This window comes from Apus apus, chromosome 18 (genome assembly GCF_020740795.1).
Source record: "Apus apus isolate bApuApu2 chromosome 18, bApuApu2.pri.cur, whole genome shotgun sequence".
Taxonomy (NCBI): Eukaryota; Metazoa; Chordata; class Aves; order Apodiformes; family Apodidae; genus Apus; species Apus apus.
The window spans coordinates 946,936-961,850 of NC_067299.1; the positions used below are offsets into that span (position 1 = coordinate 946,936).

The window sequence follows — 14,915 nt, forward strand, 5'->3', positions numbered from 1 at the left end:
CCGAGCTGTGAACTGCTCCTGGACACACACCTGTGCTGGATGGTGAAAGACAGGAAATGTCAGACCAGGAGAAGGACACGTGTCCCTCCTATGCAGCAGTGATCCTGGCCCTGCAGCCAACAGTTTCACATACCTGCTGGTCTGTTTTCTTGTCCAGGCAGAGGCTAACCTTTGGAAAATAAGTCCTGACAGCAAAGGAGAAACTGCTTCAGTTTTATTTCTTTATCTATAAAAATACCCAAGTTGTAAAAACCCAAGGAGACTAAACCAGCACCTCGGTAAGTGCAGTGGTTTACATTATGGGCAGAAAAATGGATTCAACAGTGACATTTCTTCAGAGAGCTCTTTTAATTCATTCCAGATGGTTGCTATGGATCTTTATAACTACCTCAGACAGACTTAGATGTTATTCTGTCCATGTCTCCACAGAGACTCTCACCATTTCTTCCACCTACCTACGTTCTCAGCCATTGCCTTCAGGAAACTCTTGTGTCAGGACTGCCTGGGTGCCCTACTCTGCTAGCACGGGGCCACCAGTCTTTGTTTCCGGATGCATTCCCAGATCCACTTGGGGGACACACGTTTAGCACTAGGATTGTCATCAATGTCCCCAATAACGTGGGTGGCTGAGGCTGTGTCAAACTCGGGCACGATGTCCCCGTCGTAGGCGATGAAGTAGCGCCGGATCTTGTCAAAGTCCTTCACGGAGGGCGCCAGGTACAGCTTCACCCCAGTGAAGATGTCCAGCAGGACCTGCAGGGGGAAGGGGGAGGAGAAGCAAAACATTAGGTTGGGCTGGAAGTTACACTAAATTCTTTCAGGCATGAATGAGTCCATTCATCGTTCCCAAGGTGATCACTCTAGTAACTGACCATTGCTCTTGGACTGCCAAGAAATCACACACAGGAGCAGCCCCCACACAGTTCCTCAAAGCCAGATGTCACATCTAAACTGCTTCCCCAGCAAAGGGGAATTAGCACCCCATTATTGCCCTTGGTGATGATGCTGGTCCAGTAAACATGATCCTAATGTCTTAGTCTTTACAAGCTGATGCTTCTTAGTTAAAGTAGGAGAACATAACTGCCCCAGGAGGGGGGTTGCTGTTTACATCAAAATAGCTACTCCAGGCTTATCAGGAAATTACAGCTCAGTTCTTCTTCATCTACTCCTCCAGTTTGCTGCACAATGGGCTAGAAAGGACAATTCTCTCCCTTTCCAGCTCCCACCTCTTCCATATGCAGCTGCTTAGCAATCACAGCACTTTGCAGAGCAGGACAAGCCCAGTCACACCAGCTCTGCAGACAGCAAAGAGCTAAAGCCATTCACCTTTCACAAGGGGGCTTGCTGCTGTTTCTGCCTTTTCATTGTAATTTAGGGTGCTGCTATAGGAAAATTTCAAAGACTTCCCACCAGAGGGGGAGCAAAAATGAGCAGACAATTGAAACTGCCTCACCTTCCTCCCATCCCAAAGTGGTTGCTGCCCAGCTGCCCATACCTTTTTTCCATTGTCTTCCATCTCAGATGCTTTTCTCTTCTCCCCTCGTCTCTCCTCTGGTTTTTGAGGTGATTCAATGGCTGGTTTGCTCTCTAAAAAAAAAAACCTAGTCTCATTTGTGCTCTGTCCAGTTAGTGCTTGTCTATTAAAGTGGGGGGAGAAAAAGTGAAGAGAGTAGAAGTGAAGACAGTAAAAGGGAACAGGCTTTACCCCACCATTTCTGCAAATTCCAACAGTTAGACTGGAACTAGTGAAAACATTTTTGTACTGCAAAAGGCTGGGGCACCTGCCTGCCCTCACCTCCAGGATGCTGCTGTTCCCCTCCCTGCTGTCACCACCCTGCCTTTTTGAGACTGCTCAGAAATTTCCTTGAAGCAAGCTCATTTCACAGCTTTGCAACTTAGTACCTGGAAATCCCCTCCATTCAGGTGCCCTATTATATGCATGAATTTCATCCAAATAAAATTAAATATTGGTTCATGGCCAAAAATATCTAACCGAAGGGCATGTGATCTGCAGGAAGGAGAGCAGCAGGTTTGCTGTTCAAACCAGTCTTATACATACTGCTAAGGACCTTCATCTAATAGCATTAAAAGGGACTGCAGCCCCAGAGAGATGACTGCAAAGTAGTTTTGGTATGAACTGTAACTGAGACTCTGCCAGGTTCAAGATACCTGTTGTAGGCAGGATAGATAGAGACTTTATTGTCTAAGGGAGTTGCTCAAGCACCAACATAAGCAGCCCCCCTCAGTGCTGTTTCCATCTTCTCTTCATCCCAGGATGTCAGAGGTGTGGCTGCTCAGGCCAAACCAAGGCTCTGAAAAGCTTTGCCCATTATCCCTGTCATGCACAAAGAAGCTGCCATGGGATCACCCAGCATCTGACAGAAAGCAGAGATCCAAAGCTGGCCTGCACACACCCCGAGGCTCCTCTCCCTGGAAAACGCCATCTTACCTTCTGGCTTGGCTTTTGCAGGTGACTTGCTTGGAGGAGTTTTGATAATGCTGTGTGGTGTGGAAGACCTGGAATTTCCCTCATTCTCTCCACTGCTTCCAGCTGTGGACTCATCTTCCTCCCCAGCAACAACACTGAAATCAGCCTTCTCTTTGGAGAGCTGGTACAGCTCCTGTCCCACCAGAAACAGAGCATTGCCTTCAGCCATCTGATACCAGACATAAGCCATAATGCATGTGCTTTTGTTTGATTCCCCCACTGAAGTCTTTGCTCATTTGCTTTTTCTTCCTGCACCTTTTTGTAGGCATTTTCCTTTCAACTTTGTGGAACCCTCTGCATTCCACCCAGCTGCTTGACGTGAGGGGGGGGGCATCCAGGCAGGTAACAAAAGCCATGATAACATAATCTACTACAGAGCAAGGCAGACTTCACTCTTCAGAGCCTGAAAATTGGGCAGCACCAATTCCTCCCTGAGGGAACAGTCTGCCAGGGGGGGTGTTCTACCTTTCTCTCCTACCTGCACAGGGAGCCAGCCTGACTGAGTCACTCCTGGCTTGGAAGGCCCAGGCAGCACTTCCCTCTGCTGCCAGCATCCCTGCAGGCAGGGCCAGAGGACAAGGGCCAGGCTGCCAGCAGAGCTCACAGCAGCTGGTGTCCTGCTGGGGTGGCAGTGGAACTGCTGTTCCTTGCAGTAAAGGAGAGTGGGTGGGGTGGGTGCAGCCCTGGGGGTCCTGCCACACAGCCATTTGGGCCCTGTGCCCTGCAGCTGGGCTTCACTCAGTCTCTTCCCAGATCCTCCCCCAATCTCAGCAATTATTAGGAGACCAAATGCCCATAAACACTTAAGAGAATAAAGGTCACCTCTTCCAGGAAGGCAATTCCTCACCATGAAGGCTGTTACAAGAGGTGATACAACTAGCTGCCAGCACAGACTTGCCCAAAAGTGCACAACACAACAGCTCAAGAAGCCCCAGTTAAGATTCACATCAAAATAATCCAGCAAGCAGCCTGAGCCTGGAATACATGGGAAATGGAAAATAATCCAGCAAGCAGCCTGAGCCTGGAATACATGGGAAATGGAACGTGCCATCACAGGCACCAGTCAGCACGTATCATCATTACAATCCCTGCTATCCAACTTGGTCTTTTCCAGTGCAGACTGCTGACAGATCTTACCCTGGCACAGGCTGCAGACACTGTGTGAGCTCACCTTGAGCTGCTGGAGGTTGGTGGCTGTCTTCCAGTCCTTGTCATCTCGAATGCGGGTGCAGCGGGGGAAGCGAATGGAGATCCCATCTGCAGTGTGGGCCTCAGCTCTGGAGAACTCGGCTCCCGTGATCTCCCACACTGGAGCTTTCTGAGCACAGCATCGGGGAAGCCAGGTCACATTCCTGTGTTCTCTCAGGAACTGACACATCTGTGCTCCTCTGCTTCTGTAACTCCCCCCCAGCACAAAGTCCCATATACACAAACTGACCTTCTTGGTCACATTAATTAGAAAACAAATGATTTCAGTGAGTTAGAGATCCTCAACTAGTAAGTAATGCCAGTTTCCAAGCAGCATGGCACAACCCATCCTGATCCGTTCCATAAACCAACAGCAATGCTTGGGTCACAGCTGTGCTTTTGGGAAGTTGCTTTTAAGTCAGATTTTTCATGCCTCAAATTTAAAATACGTTCACTTCTGGAAGGCATTTAATGTACAAGAATATGTCCCAGACATCCTGTGGGTGTGATTTCTTTATGAAGCTCTTGGCCTCAAATGCACCTCCAAGATGCAGAGAGAAAAAACTTGTTCTTAAGTTCCTGTTCCAAGTATGAAGACTCTTGTAAGAGAGATAATTTGCACACTTCAATGAAGTGCAGTAAATTGCTTTATCAGGGCTAGAAAATACAGCACTTACCTTTGGGTCTGGGACAATGAAGTCTGGGTAGTAGATTTTGTTAATTTTTAGCCACTTTGGAATTTTACTCGGGTCCTATTAATTAGAAGCACAAAAACAAAGTGATGGCACTTATGCTCATACATGAACCTGTTCCTTCAAAAGAAGCTGCAGTAAGATAACCCAGCAGCAGATTAACATACAGGTGTTACACTGCCCTGGTACTTGCTTTGCCTGCAGTGAAGGTGCACTGATCTGCAGCAGTTTCTCTTATCTAGAGAATCACAAAAATTACCAGAAACAGCTCTCAGCTGCTGTCATCCTCCATGTAAAACTGTTCCAACTGATTCATATAAAACTACATTTTTTAAAAAAGATTCTAAAACCTTGATGCCTTCAGGATGTCAAGTAAACATTAAAATTCAGCTCTTTGTTTGTCAATTTTTCACCTAATTATTTCACCCACCCAAGAAGTCTGTAACTCCACCATGTCAGGTTTTGGAGCCACGAGAATCTGACTTGAGCATTTCTCACCTGCAGCCCCACCTAGTGACCGTCCTCACCAATCACAAGATGCCAAAAGAAACAAAAAAAAAGGTACTTGCTCTGCTCTTTCTAAAACTTTGTCTCAGCAGGAGCAGATGGTCCTGGCTTCCCACTCAGTGTCTGAGCACAAATCTCAGGCAGTGCCTCATGTTCAGGAGCTGGCTGCACCCACATCTCATTTGTGTCAGAGCAGCTGATCCCTTTAACTGACTGAGCCCCTGCATTCCCAGCAGAGAACATTCCCAGCTTTCAACAGGCCCTTTGCTGAGCACTTCTGTGATCACCTCCATGCAGAGCCCCTCTCACCTTGCTGATCTTCACCATATCTAGCTCATTTTGCAGACGTGCCAAGGTAGCATCATCATGGCCACCAGAACACTTGGTCACAGTGCACCACTTCTCACTCTTGGGATCATAGCAGCCCATGAGGAAGATAGACATCATCCCACCTGTAGGAGGGGAGAGCATGGTGATTGACATCCTCTAAAGGACAAGCCACAGCTTTTAAAAAAGCAAAGTACTGAACAAAACCCCTTTTCCATCTTTGGGAATCCCAGGGCCTTGGGCTTGTGATGGCCTCACAGCATCAGCTTCTGTATACACAGCTGAGCACAGAGCCCTGAACTGTGCAAGAGCCCAGCCCAAGACCTAAGGCTTTGCTGTGCCAACCACAGTGAACTCCCAGCCTGGCATGTCAGGGGCTGCAGCAGATGGTCACCGCTACAGCCAGTCCTATTCTGGTAGGAGACCAAATGCTACAGGAGGCCTGGAATGGGAAAAACCTTGAGAGGTTTCTGAACAGACAGATCTTGGACTTAAGCCAACTCTAGAGACTTACCTTTATTGCCATGTCCATAGAAAGCTCCCAGCACTACCAGGTCTGCTGTGTCAGCCATGGCACCCTCATTCAGGTAGTCCTTCTTCACCTTCAGCCAATGGCGTTTGCCTGGTTCATAATTGCTCTGTACAAGACAAGGCAAGATCCCCTGTCAGAAAGCTCACCTGGTGGCACCTGCCCCCTCAAACAGCCCTTGCTTCTCTCCAGGTTGGCATTACAAAAACAGAGTGCTCAGATCTGTCAGGAACACCATGGATCAGATATTTGGATTGACGAGACCCCAGAGATGTTTCAAGGATGCTCAGCCTTGTGTGCTTCGTCCACACACCTCCCTTCTTGTTATTCCCCAATTCCCAGCATCCACCAGTGAAAACATGAACCTGCCTTTATATCTTTCAGCACCAGTCCTTCCAGTCCCTCACGGATGACTCGGGTGATCATATCTGCCAGATCTGAAGCTTTCTGAAGAGGAAAAGAATCACGGTTAGCTCAAGACTGTCAAAAGGCTGTGATCTTGAGGCTTCCTATTTGGAGCAGTGGTGCACTAAAACCACAGCAATTAAAAAGAGGTGAATGGGTAATTTAATTAAAAGAGTTTCCAAGGAGAGTCCCATATGTGTTCTCTTTGCTGCACATCCAGTGACTAAGCTGTGAATATGTCCCAAGAAGGTTCCTTAGTTAAAAAACACTCTCAGAGATGAGGTAGCCATGCTGATTGTGTCCAGAGCATGTCTCATAGGTGCAAGATCATATTTTCCTCGGTCCAACTACCTTGGGTCCTATGGTCTTTTCTTCTTCCCAAAATGCTTTTTTTGCCCCTCATGTCCAAGCATTCTCCACCAAAGCCAAGGTGCTACAGGAACCAGCAGCAGTGGGGAGCAGTGCTGAGGGAGTCCTGAACACAGACCAGCCTAGACCCTTTTGACAGGCAGGGAACTGCTGAATGAGCAGCCCGACTCATAAAAGGGCTGGGGGAAAGGAGCAATGGAGTGCTCAGTGTGCAGTCTGACATCCCATGGTGATGCTGTTTCAGAATGGACTCACCGTGACGTGCTTCATCTCCGAGAAGAGGATCCTGTTGGGAATTTCCACCATGTTGTCGTGGAGAAACTTGCGTCGTTCACACAGGGGCCTAAACCAGGGCGTGGGAGTGAGGGACAAGCAGGCAATGTTACCATGAAGTACCAGTCACCTGGACACTGAGAACAGGTATTTTAAATAATTAAATTATCTATCCTACAGAGTTCCAGAAAGGACAATCAATTGTTACTTTCCTCCAGGAAGTAAGTTATAAAATATAAATTACGTGTTAAGGGTGCATTTAGTTTCAGAGGCTAGAAGAGGAGCTGGGTACTGAACCATCCCCAGCTCAGCTGAAATGCAATCAGTGCTAACCCTGAGATTTTGGCACTGCAGAGCAAGGTGGAGCTCCTCAGCACAGCAGAATTCTCCCATGCTCTGGATTTACAAGGATAAATGGCCTGTCTTCACAGCCAGTGTGAACTGCTCCCTCTGCAGCACTCACGTACCCCCCAGGTTCCTGCAGGGAGCAGGGAAAGAGGTCAGGCTGCTCACACCTACCTGTCCATCAGGCTGATGTCATTGAAATAGATGCAGTCAAACACAAACAAGCAAACATTGGCATCCTGGAAAGCAGCTTTCTGAAAGACAATTAGGATTGATTACAAGAAATCAGCAGTTGCAGCCAGAAACAATATGGAGTTTTAGAAAAATAACAGAAACAAAAGCATTTTTTAATCTCTGCAATCTTTTAGTTACAATAAGCTTAGGTCTCTTCTCAAAGACAGAAGTATTCTAGAATTAAGATTTCATCTGAATGTGTCAAAGCACAAGCCAAGAAGATAAAACTTGCCAATTTCCTAGACAGGGAGATAAAGCCACAAATATTCATGACTTTAGGCAATGTGACATCCATCACTGCTGCTGCAACACAAAACCAACAAGCATTCCAGAGACTTCAGATTAATGGCTACTTTACATTAAAGCACTTACAGTTTATTTGTAATTTTACTGCCCTCTTCCTCATCACCATTTAGTCTAGACATAAGCACTACTTAATATTCACATGGACTGATATTCTCTATGTCATGGTATCCCAGCCTCCCATCCATTGCTCCAGCAGTGAAAAGCAATGACACAATTGCAAGATTTTCCAGGGGTTTTTCAGTATTTATCTGAAGCTGAAGTTTTCTTAGTGTCCTGCTAGTGATCAGGTCAATATCAAATCTCTTGTATTAGAGCAGAACCTTTACATTAGTATCAGCCTTCTCAGGGAACTTTTTTTCCAAGATGTTCTAGCAAACACCAGATCTCAAGTGATGCTGTGATAACAGACTGCATGCTCCTCTGTTTAAATCAGCAGAGTAACAACCTCCAACCATAACTATTTAATACTTTTTTTTTTTTACCTTATGCACACCAAGAGTCCCAAAAGGAAGTGGCTTGCCAGTTTTGTTGTCAATCAGAAGAACTTCTGAATCCAGGATCATACTTTGCGCACCGGGGAAAGCCTGAGGGATGTAGTCCTTAAAATGGGCTACCTTGGGAAAAAAAGAGAAAAATACATCTACTGGCTGAAGAGAGGAACTCACTCCAATGCAGCTGCTTTCTCCAGGAGTGTGTCTGAGGCAGGTGCAGAGATATCTGCACTAGCTTTACTTTCTACAGTGGTACGGGCAGCAAAGTCTACAAACAGAAAAATGAGTCTTGAAAAAATGTAACCAGGGCACCCGACTGGCATCAAGCCTCCCAAAATACAGTCCATCAAGAGGACTGTAAGGCAGATAGCTCTACTCTAGTTTTAAGCTCTTAATGCCCACCAAAACTGACTGACTACAATTCCATTAAGTGTTGCTTTTCCAGGTTCCAAGTATCTACATCAATTAGAAAGAAGTCTCTAACAGCAGGTACCCTCCTTGCCTACAGAACTGCTGTGAAACTCAGTGGCGTTTGCAGAGGAGCTTGCACAACAGATGGGACAGTTCACAGGTGCTTACTTTGTGTGGGAGGACAGGTTTGAGGCTCCTGCTGAAGTAGCTGAAGTGATCTCCATTTTTATGGACCTGCACCCGCTCGCCGTCGTACTTGATCTCGGCGTACATCCCGTTGGGACACTTCTTCATGGCGTACTCGATGGACTTGCAGGCTTCAGCCTTGGAGAGGTGGGGGGAGACAAGTTCCAAACTCAGTGGATACATTTAAAAATCAAGCTACTCTTACCAAAGTTCATGAATAAACTACCAATTCCTTTGTAGAGCTTTTTGTCCAGGCTCTCTTGATACCCAGTCCAAGTTTTCCTTTTCTTAATGACTCATTTACTTAGAATCATCTGCATATGCCCAGATGATCAGCTTTTGGTGCTTATCTCCTCCAAATACTTAAAAGGTGTAAGAACTCTGCCTTTTGTAGGAGCATGTGTAGACCAGAAGTAAATACTTAACTTGGATTTGTTCAAAAAACCCAAACTTATCTGAATCTCTAATCCAATGGAAAACTTACGCTATTCCAGAGAAAGGACCAACTTCTGGAATGACAGCAAACAAACAAAGTCACTTCTAGACTGAAAGCAAGTCAAGATTTCAGCTTCTGCAGGCACTACAGGTGGGAGTACCAAGGACACTGGCTACTGGCCTCTTGGTAGAACACACTTCATAAAATGGCACTTAATGTAAAACCAGCCCCGAGCCCTCAGCTCACACCAGGCACAGCCACTCAGCCCCCTTCTGGCTCTGAAGGCTGAGGCTCTGGCAGGACACCAGGTCACCAGAGCAGGGAGCAACGTTACCAGCATGGGCTGCACCGGGGTCATCAGCGAGGCCTGCACGCTCAGGGTTCGCTTCACGCCCGGCGCCTGCTGGGCCTCCCGGCGGTTGCGCAGGACTCGCTCCACCACGTCCTGCAGGTTGCGGGAGGCTTTGAAGGCCTCGTAAGCGTTGGGATCCAAAGCATCCAACCTTCAACACATTGGGAGGGAAACATGGATCATCCTCAGCTCTGCTGCTCCTGGCTTATGACACCAGTGCCCACTTCTGGTTTGATCTCACAAGGAAAGGCGAGACTTACACGTGCTTTGCTCCAGCATTCATTTTCAAGTCATGTTTAATTAGCCTGATGATGCACTTCAGGTCGTTGCCCGTACATCTGGAATACGAGATAAGATTCAGACAGGGCAGACATTTAACTGAACTACTTTGTGCCTGAAAAAAAGAAACTGATCCAGGCCTTTGTAAAAAAAGGTCCTCCCCTTCCATAGGGTTTAAACTCCAATGAGGCCACATGTTACTAGTGACATCTCAGAGGCATCCAAAAAGCTTTTTAGCTTCTTTATGTTTGAATGGCAACATTAATTCTGCCTCGGTGTTGACATAACTTCCAAAATCCACTTAGTACATCAAGAGTAAGTGATAGTAACAGCCTCACCTCAACACAAACTGAATAAGACCAAGACTCTTCAACACATCTATATGGCTTGAAGGTTCTTCCCAACCTATCTAAGAACAGCAACTCAATTAACAGCCAAGTACCATTAAGGTAGTTCTGCAACCACTTGTTTAGCACTGACTGAGCAAGGTCTCAACAGGCCAGAGATTCTCTGGCATGGACAGGAGCCACACATTCTCCTCTGCTGGTCAGCAGTCAAGGTGTCTTGCTCAAACCACTAACAGGGGCTGCCAGCTGTCAAGTTCAGTCTCTGTGGCTCATGATTAGTTTTTCCCCTGTGCCAGCCTGCAAAATGTAGATCACCACTCCTGGCTTCAGGCTAGACCTTCAGAGGTTGGTGACTTCCTCACCTGCGGGTGATGCGTTGCAGCACACTTTGCTGGTCATCCTCCTTGGTAAGCTTTGACAGCTGGATGAGGAATTCATCCACCTCTTGGATGGTGAGGTGACTTTTGGCTGCTGGAGGACAAGACTTGCTCTGTTCAAAGAAGAGGCGTATGGTCTCGGAAACATCTCCCTGTCTCCAGAAACAAAATGAGGAGGTGGATCAGTTATGGCTGGAGAATGGGGACATCACTGGGGATGCAACGTGGTTCCAGTAAATACAAGTAGGATAAAGCACAGGAATGATGCTGGGATCGTATGAAGGAACTGGAATCAAACATTAGAAACAAGCTGCCACACACAACACAGAACAGAGCTTCTCAGCTGTGTCATTTTCAAAGAAAAAGGTTAAGTACCAGTATTATCTCATTGTTCTAGTTTTCGATGCTGCAGCACCACAGACCCTTTATTTCCTCAGGATGAATCCACTTGTAAGTTCAAGTATCTCAAACAGCCTAGTGATGTCACTAGAAGGCTGTATATACCAAAGCAATAAAAAGAGGTAAAATAATTAGCTTTGTTGTCTAATAAACCCATTTTTCTCCATTTTGCAATGAATCAGATGTGCATAGTCAATTACCAGCTCCTGTGCACAGCAAGTAAATGCACACGTGAGCAATTGCAGCTTAGTTGTTAGAGCCAACTGAAGCTCACAGAAACAGATCTGTTGCTTGAATCAGTTTTGGATAAGTCATGTTACAAAAAGTGATTTAAATCAGTGGATATGCTGGACAAAGCAATTCAGTCAGAACAGATGCAGCCCAACTTACCAGATGTTCAGCCAGCCAACCACCTTTCAAACAGGGTTTTAAAAAAACAAAGCAAAATAACGTAGAATTTCCATACTAAGGGACTGAACATCAGAAATGAAGAGACCCTGTTTGTACTCACTTGTTCCAGGTCCCGGACCATTTCTTCTTGGCTGCAGTTAAAAATCCTACTGAACAGTTTTACAATCTGCTTATCATTCAAGTTGTAAACAATTTTAATGACACCTGGTAACAGCAGCTTAATGGTCAGGTACACATCACCGTGAAAACCATCTGGGAAAAAAGCACAGAGCATTAGAAATGTCAGTCACAATTATTTTCACATGCAGGTGCTGGATGTTTGTGCTCATTTGCATGACTCTGCGGGGGAAAGAAACCACCACAGCTGGGGCTTCCTCCTTCCCCCAGGCTGTTCTGCTCCACCTGAAAGGAGGTTTCTCAGAGGAAACACCAGTGTCCTCCAGACCTGATCTCAGCACTAGGTTTGGTGGCACATCCAAACATTCCACCCGCTCCAGCCTAAGACATGATTGTCTGAATTGTTTATTTAGATAAACAGTCGGGTTTGCAAACGTTACCTCCACAGTTCAGAAACGATCCCAGCATGAAGCTGGAACCACACAGCAACCAGACTGCACCTCACCCCTGCTTCTGCAAGAATGCCTTTGAGGGGCCTTCACGCACCGAGGACGCCAAGCGAGAATCCTACCTCCTCCCGAGCCCTTCTTCAGGAAGTCCTGGATGATCTGGGTCTTGACATTGTAGCTGGGCTTCTCGGCCACCATGGCGCAGAGCTTGCGGAACTCCCGCAGCAGGCAGTCCTTGTGCCCGGGCTCACACTGCTCCGCCGACAGGCTGCGCTGCGGGGGCGCGTTCCCAGGCACGGCTTCGGAACCCTTCGGCTTGGCTGCAGCACAGACCAGAAGCTGCTTTCTTAACAAGTACAATGTGGTGCAAACCCTGAATTGAAGCTACCTCTGCTTGGCAGGCTGAAAAGAACAATCCCAGTTTGCTGGCAAAGCTTCAGAACCCAAGAAGGACATCTGCTATGCCAAGAAGTGAGGCTTTAAATTGTAACTACCACTACAAACAATTCTAAACTATTTTTTCTTTAGTTTTGCTCTTCACAGTAGACCAGAATTTTCTGGACCTTGATTCTGCCAAACAAATATGGTTAAACTTTGGTGAAAATTTAGTCCTGCTGGTAGATGCTTCTGGTTTATTTCTACTTTTTAGACCTTTTCAGCAAGATGTTTTCCTAAGATCATTTCTAAAATAGAGAAAAAAATAATGTTGAGCTCTACATGAGATCTGTTAGGTCTGTGACTGAGACGGGCCAATGCACTAAGGCAGCACTGGAGTCAGCCTGACAACGTGGGTTGCTGCAAGGACTTTGTTTCCTTGGGAATACCAGAAACTCAAACATTGGTTCTTTCAAGACTGGCAGCCTAAGAAAGTACTACTCATACTTTTTGGAAAATCAGATTTTTAAAAAGTAATTAAAACTAAACCATCTTCTATCGCTAAGAAACCACTGCTCTGAGCTAAGTAAAAACACTTTTGATGCTGGTATTAGAAGAGAAGGATTTCTCAGAATCACGTTCTTAAGTCCTACCTGTGAAGCCAGAGAACTTCTTTGGTGATGGAGTGATGAGAGCCAATGGATCTTTTGTAGTTAGTTGTCCTGTAGCAGTGAGCTTAGCTTGGACTATCACTTTTTTCTTGGGTGTACTTCCAGCCTTGGAATTAGCTTCTGTAAAACATCAAGGTTCAAACCAGCAGTCAGAAATAATCTCAGACACCCCTCAACTGTTATGTAAAATATGCTGCAGCAAATGAGTCTTAAAAGAACTGGGGATTGAGGAGAAAAAATATGAAGGAACTATTTTCAGATACTAAAAGTTAGAAGACCACATAATTTACTAAACATCATGGAAAATGAGTTAATTTTTAACTGATGTTTCCTCCTGGGATCTATCTGCATGTGAATGAATCCACCAAGACCTTCACCACAATCCATTGTGACAAATTAATTAGGAAGTGCTGTTGTACCAGTGACTACTGCTTCCCTTTCCTACAGGCCTGAGACACAGATGTGAGCAGCACTACCCAGGCTGTCACCAGGTGACACTGACACATCAGTGAAACTTCATGGTAAAGGCACAGCTGCATGGCAACCAGCAGCATCCCCTGAAAATGAGTAAAGCAGAGCAGTGACTTGTGTGTTGCCTCGTGTCTCACCTGAGATGTGCTTGTTGATTAATTCCTTCTCCCCATCCTGTAGCTCTTCCCATCCTTCCAAGTCCGTGATGTCTTCGATTTTCTTGGTGGTGGCCCGAGCTTTGTCCAGCTTCTCAAACATGCACTTCACATGGTACCACTCCTTCATGTCCCCGCCAGACTCCGTGAAAGGGTTGGGAACAATCTTCCCAATGCGCACCATCCCTTTCACAATCTTCTCCTTGCACTTCTTGCAGCCTGCTGTGCCACGCTTGGCATAGTCCACACAGTACCTCTGCTCTGCCATGTCCTCTGCTGCTGAGCAGGCTGGACGAAGACAAGTGTTGAGAAGCTGGGAGAAATGGGAAGCCCCAGCAGCACCACGCGGGCTTCTGCCTGCAGACCTGAGGGACAGACACCGTGACAGCAGCTGGTGCCAGTAACCGGGGCTGGCCCCGGGAAGACCAGCACAGCTCAGGTAGGGGCTCGGCAAGGAAACCTGTGTGTGTGAGGAGAGAAGTCCTGTGCCCCTGCCGAGTGCCCGGGCAGCCTGTGAGAGTGTCCTGCCGCCTGCGGGCATCCAGCCTGCTCCGGTGTGTGCTGCAAAGCGAGAGGGACCCTGAGCGGCCCGCGGGCCCTGCGCCTCAGGCCCCTGCGGGACCCCCCTCCCAGGCCTGGCCCCCTGCTGCCTCCCCCACCTCCAACAGCCTCCATCGCCCCCGAAGCCCGCCCCCCGGCCCCGATCCCCACACGCGCCCAGCACAGCCCCCTCCTCGCCCCCAGCCCCTTCTCCCCTCACACTCCAGTCCCGGCCCTCCCCCCCAGGCCGCTTTTCCCGCCACAGCCCCACAGCAGCCTCCCGCCGCCCCAGGCCCCGCCCCGCCCCCTCCCCGGCCGCGGGTACAACGGGCTCACCAAGACCCTCTCACAGCGATGGCACCGGCGCCGCCATCCCGCCCCGTCCCGCCCCGGGCCGCCGGGCCGTTCGCTTCGGGCCGCAGCGGCTCAACGGGGCCCGCGGGGCTTCCGTAGGGCGAGAGCGCAGGCGCGGGGCCGCGCGCGTGCGCGGTGCGTGCGGCGGGAGGCGGGAGCCGGAGGAGGCCTCGCGCCGCCTCAGGGCGCGCGTTCCCGCCGGGGCGCGGGGAGCGGCGCGTGCCCGCCCGCAGGGCGGCTCCCGCAGGGCGGCTCCCGCAGGGCGGCTCCCGCAGGGCGGCTCCCGCAGGGCGGCTCCGCCATCTCGGTGCGCGCCTGCCGCCGGGCCCCTACGGCCCGGCCCTCCCCGCTGCTGCGCCAGGCCGAGGCGCCAGGCCGAGGCGCCAGGCCGAGGCGCCAGGCCGAGGCGCCAGGCCGAGGCGCCAGGCCGA

General features: G+C 48.4%; 1 protein-coding gene across 2 annotated transcripts; it reads right to left on the reverse strand.

Annotated features, from left to right (window-relative positions):
- Positions 1-193: 193 nt before the first annotated feature.
- On the reverse strand, positions 194-14,574 carry LIG3 (DNA ligase 3). 2 transcript variants are annotated; one of them, XM_051635520.1, is made up of 20 exons: positions 14,467-14,574; positions 13,573-14,151; positions 12,947-13,084; positions 12,041-12,238; positions 11,453-11,604; positions 10,528-10,694; positions 9,800-9,877; positions 9,522-9,690; positions 8,734-8,889; positions 8,146-8,277; positions 7,298-7,377; positions 6,761-6,848; positions 6,101-6,178; positions 5,717-5,840; positions 5,185-5,327; positions 4,354-4,428; positions 3,660-3,806; positions 2,450-2,621; positions 1,496-1,587; positions 194-753 (listed from the first exon to the last, which is right to left on the reverse strand). In XM_051635520.1, the coding sequence occupies exons 2-20, from the start codon at positions 14,129-14,131 to the stop codon at positions 520-522; spliced, it is 2,982 nt and encodes a 993-aa protein (XP_051491480.1). In that variant the 5' UTR covers positions 14,132-14,151; positions 14,467-14,574; the 3' UTR covers positions 194-519. The 2 variants fall into 2 exon arrangements, with proteins under 2 accessions (XP_051491480.1, XP_051491481.1); XM_051635521.1 differs by lacking the exon at positions 14,467-14,574 and having other exon boundaries at positions 13,573-13,955; positions 14,051-14,139.
- Positions 14,575-14,915: the final 341 nt, after the last annotated feature.

Excerpts from the sequence above, each read along its gene's own strand:
- LIG3 (XM_051635520.1), bottom strand. The coding sequence starts at position 14,131 with ATGCCCGCAGGCGGCAGGACACTCTCACAGGCTGCCCGGGCACTCGGC. Across the intron at positions 11,605-12,040 it reads GAAGAAGGGCTCGGGAGGAG|ATGGTTTTCACGGTGATGTG; the intron begins GTAGGATTCTCG and ends CTTTTTTCCCAG. Across the intron at positions 9,691-9,799 it reads AATGCTGGAGCAAAGCACGT|GTTGGATGCTTTGGATCCCA; the intron begins GTAAGTCTCGCC and ends AATGTGTTGAAG.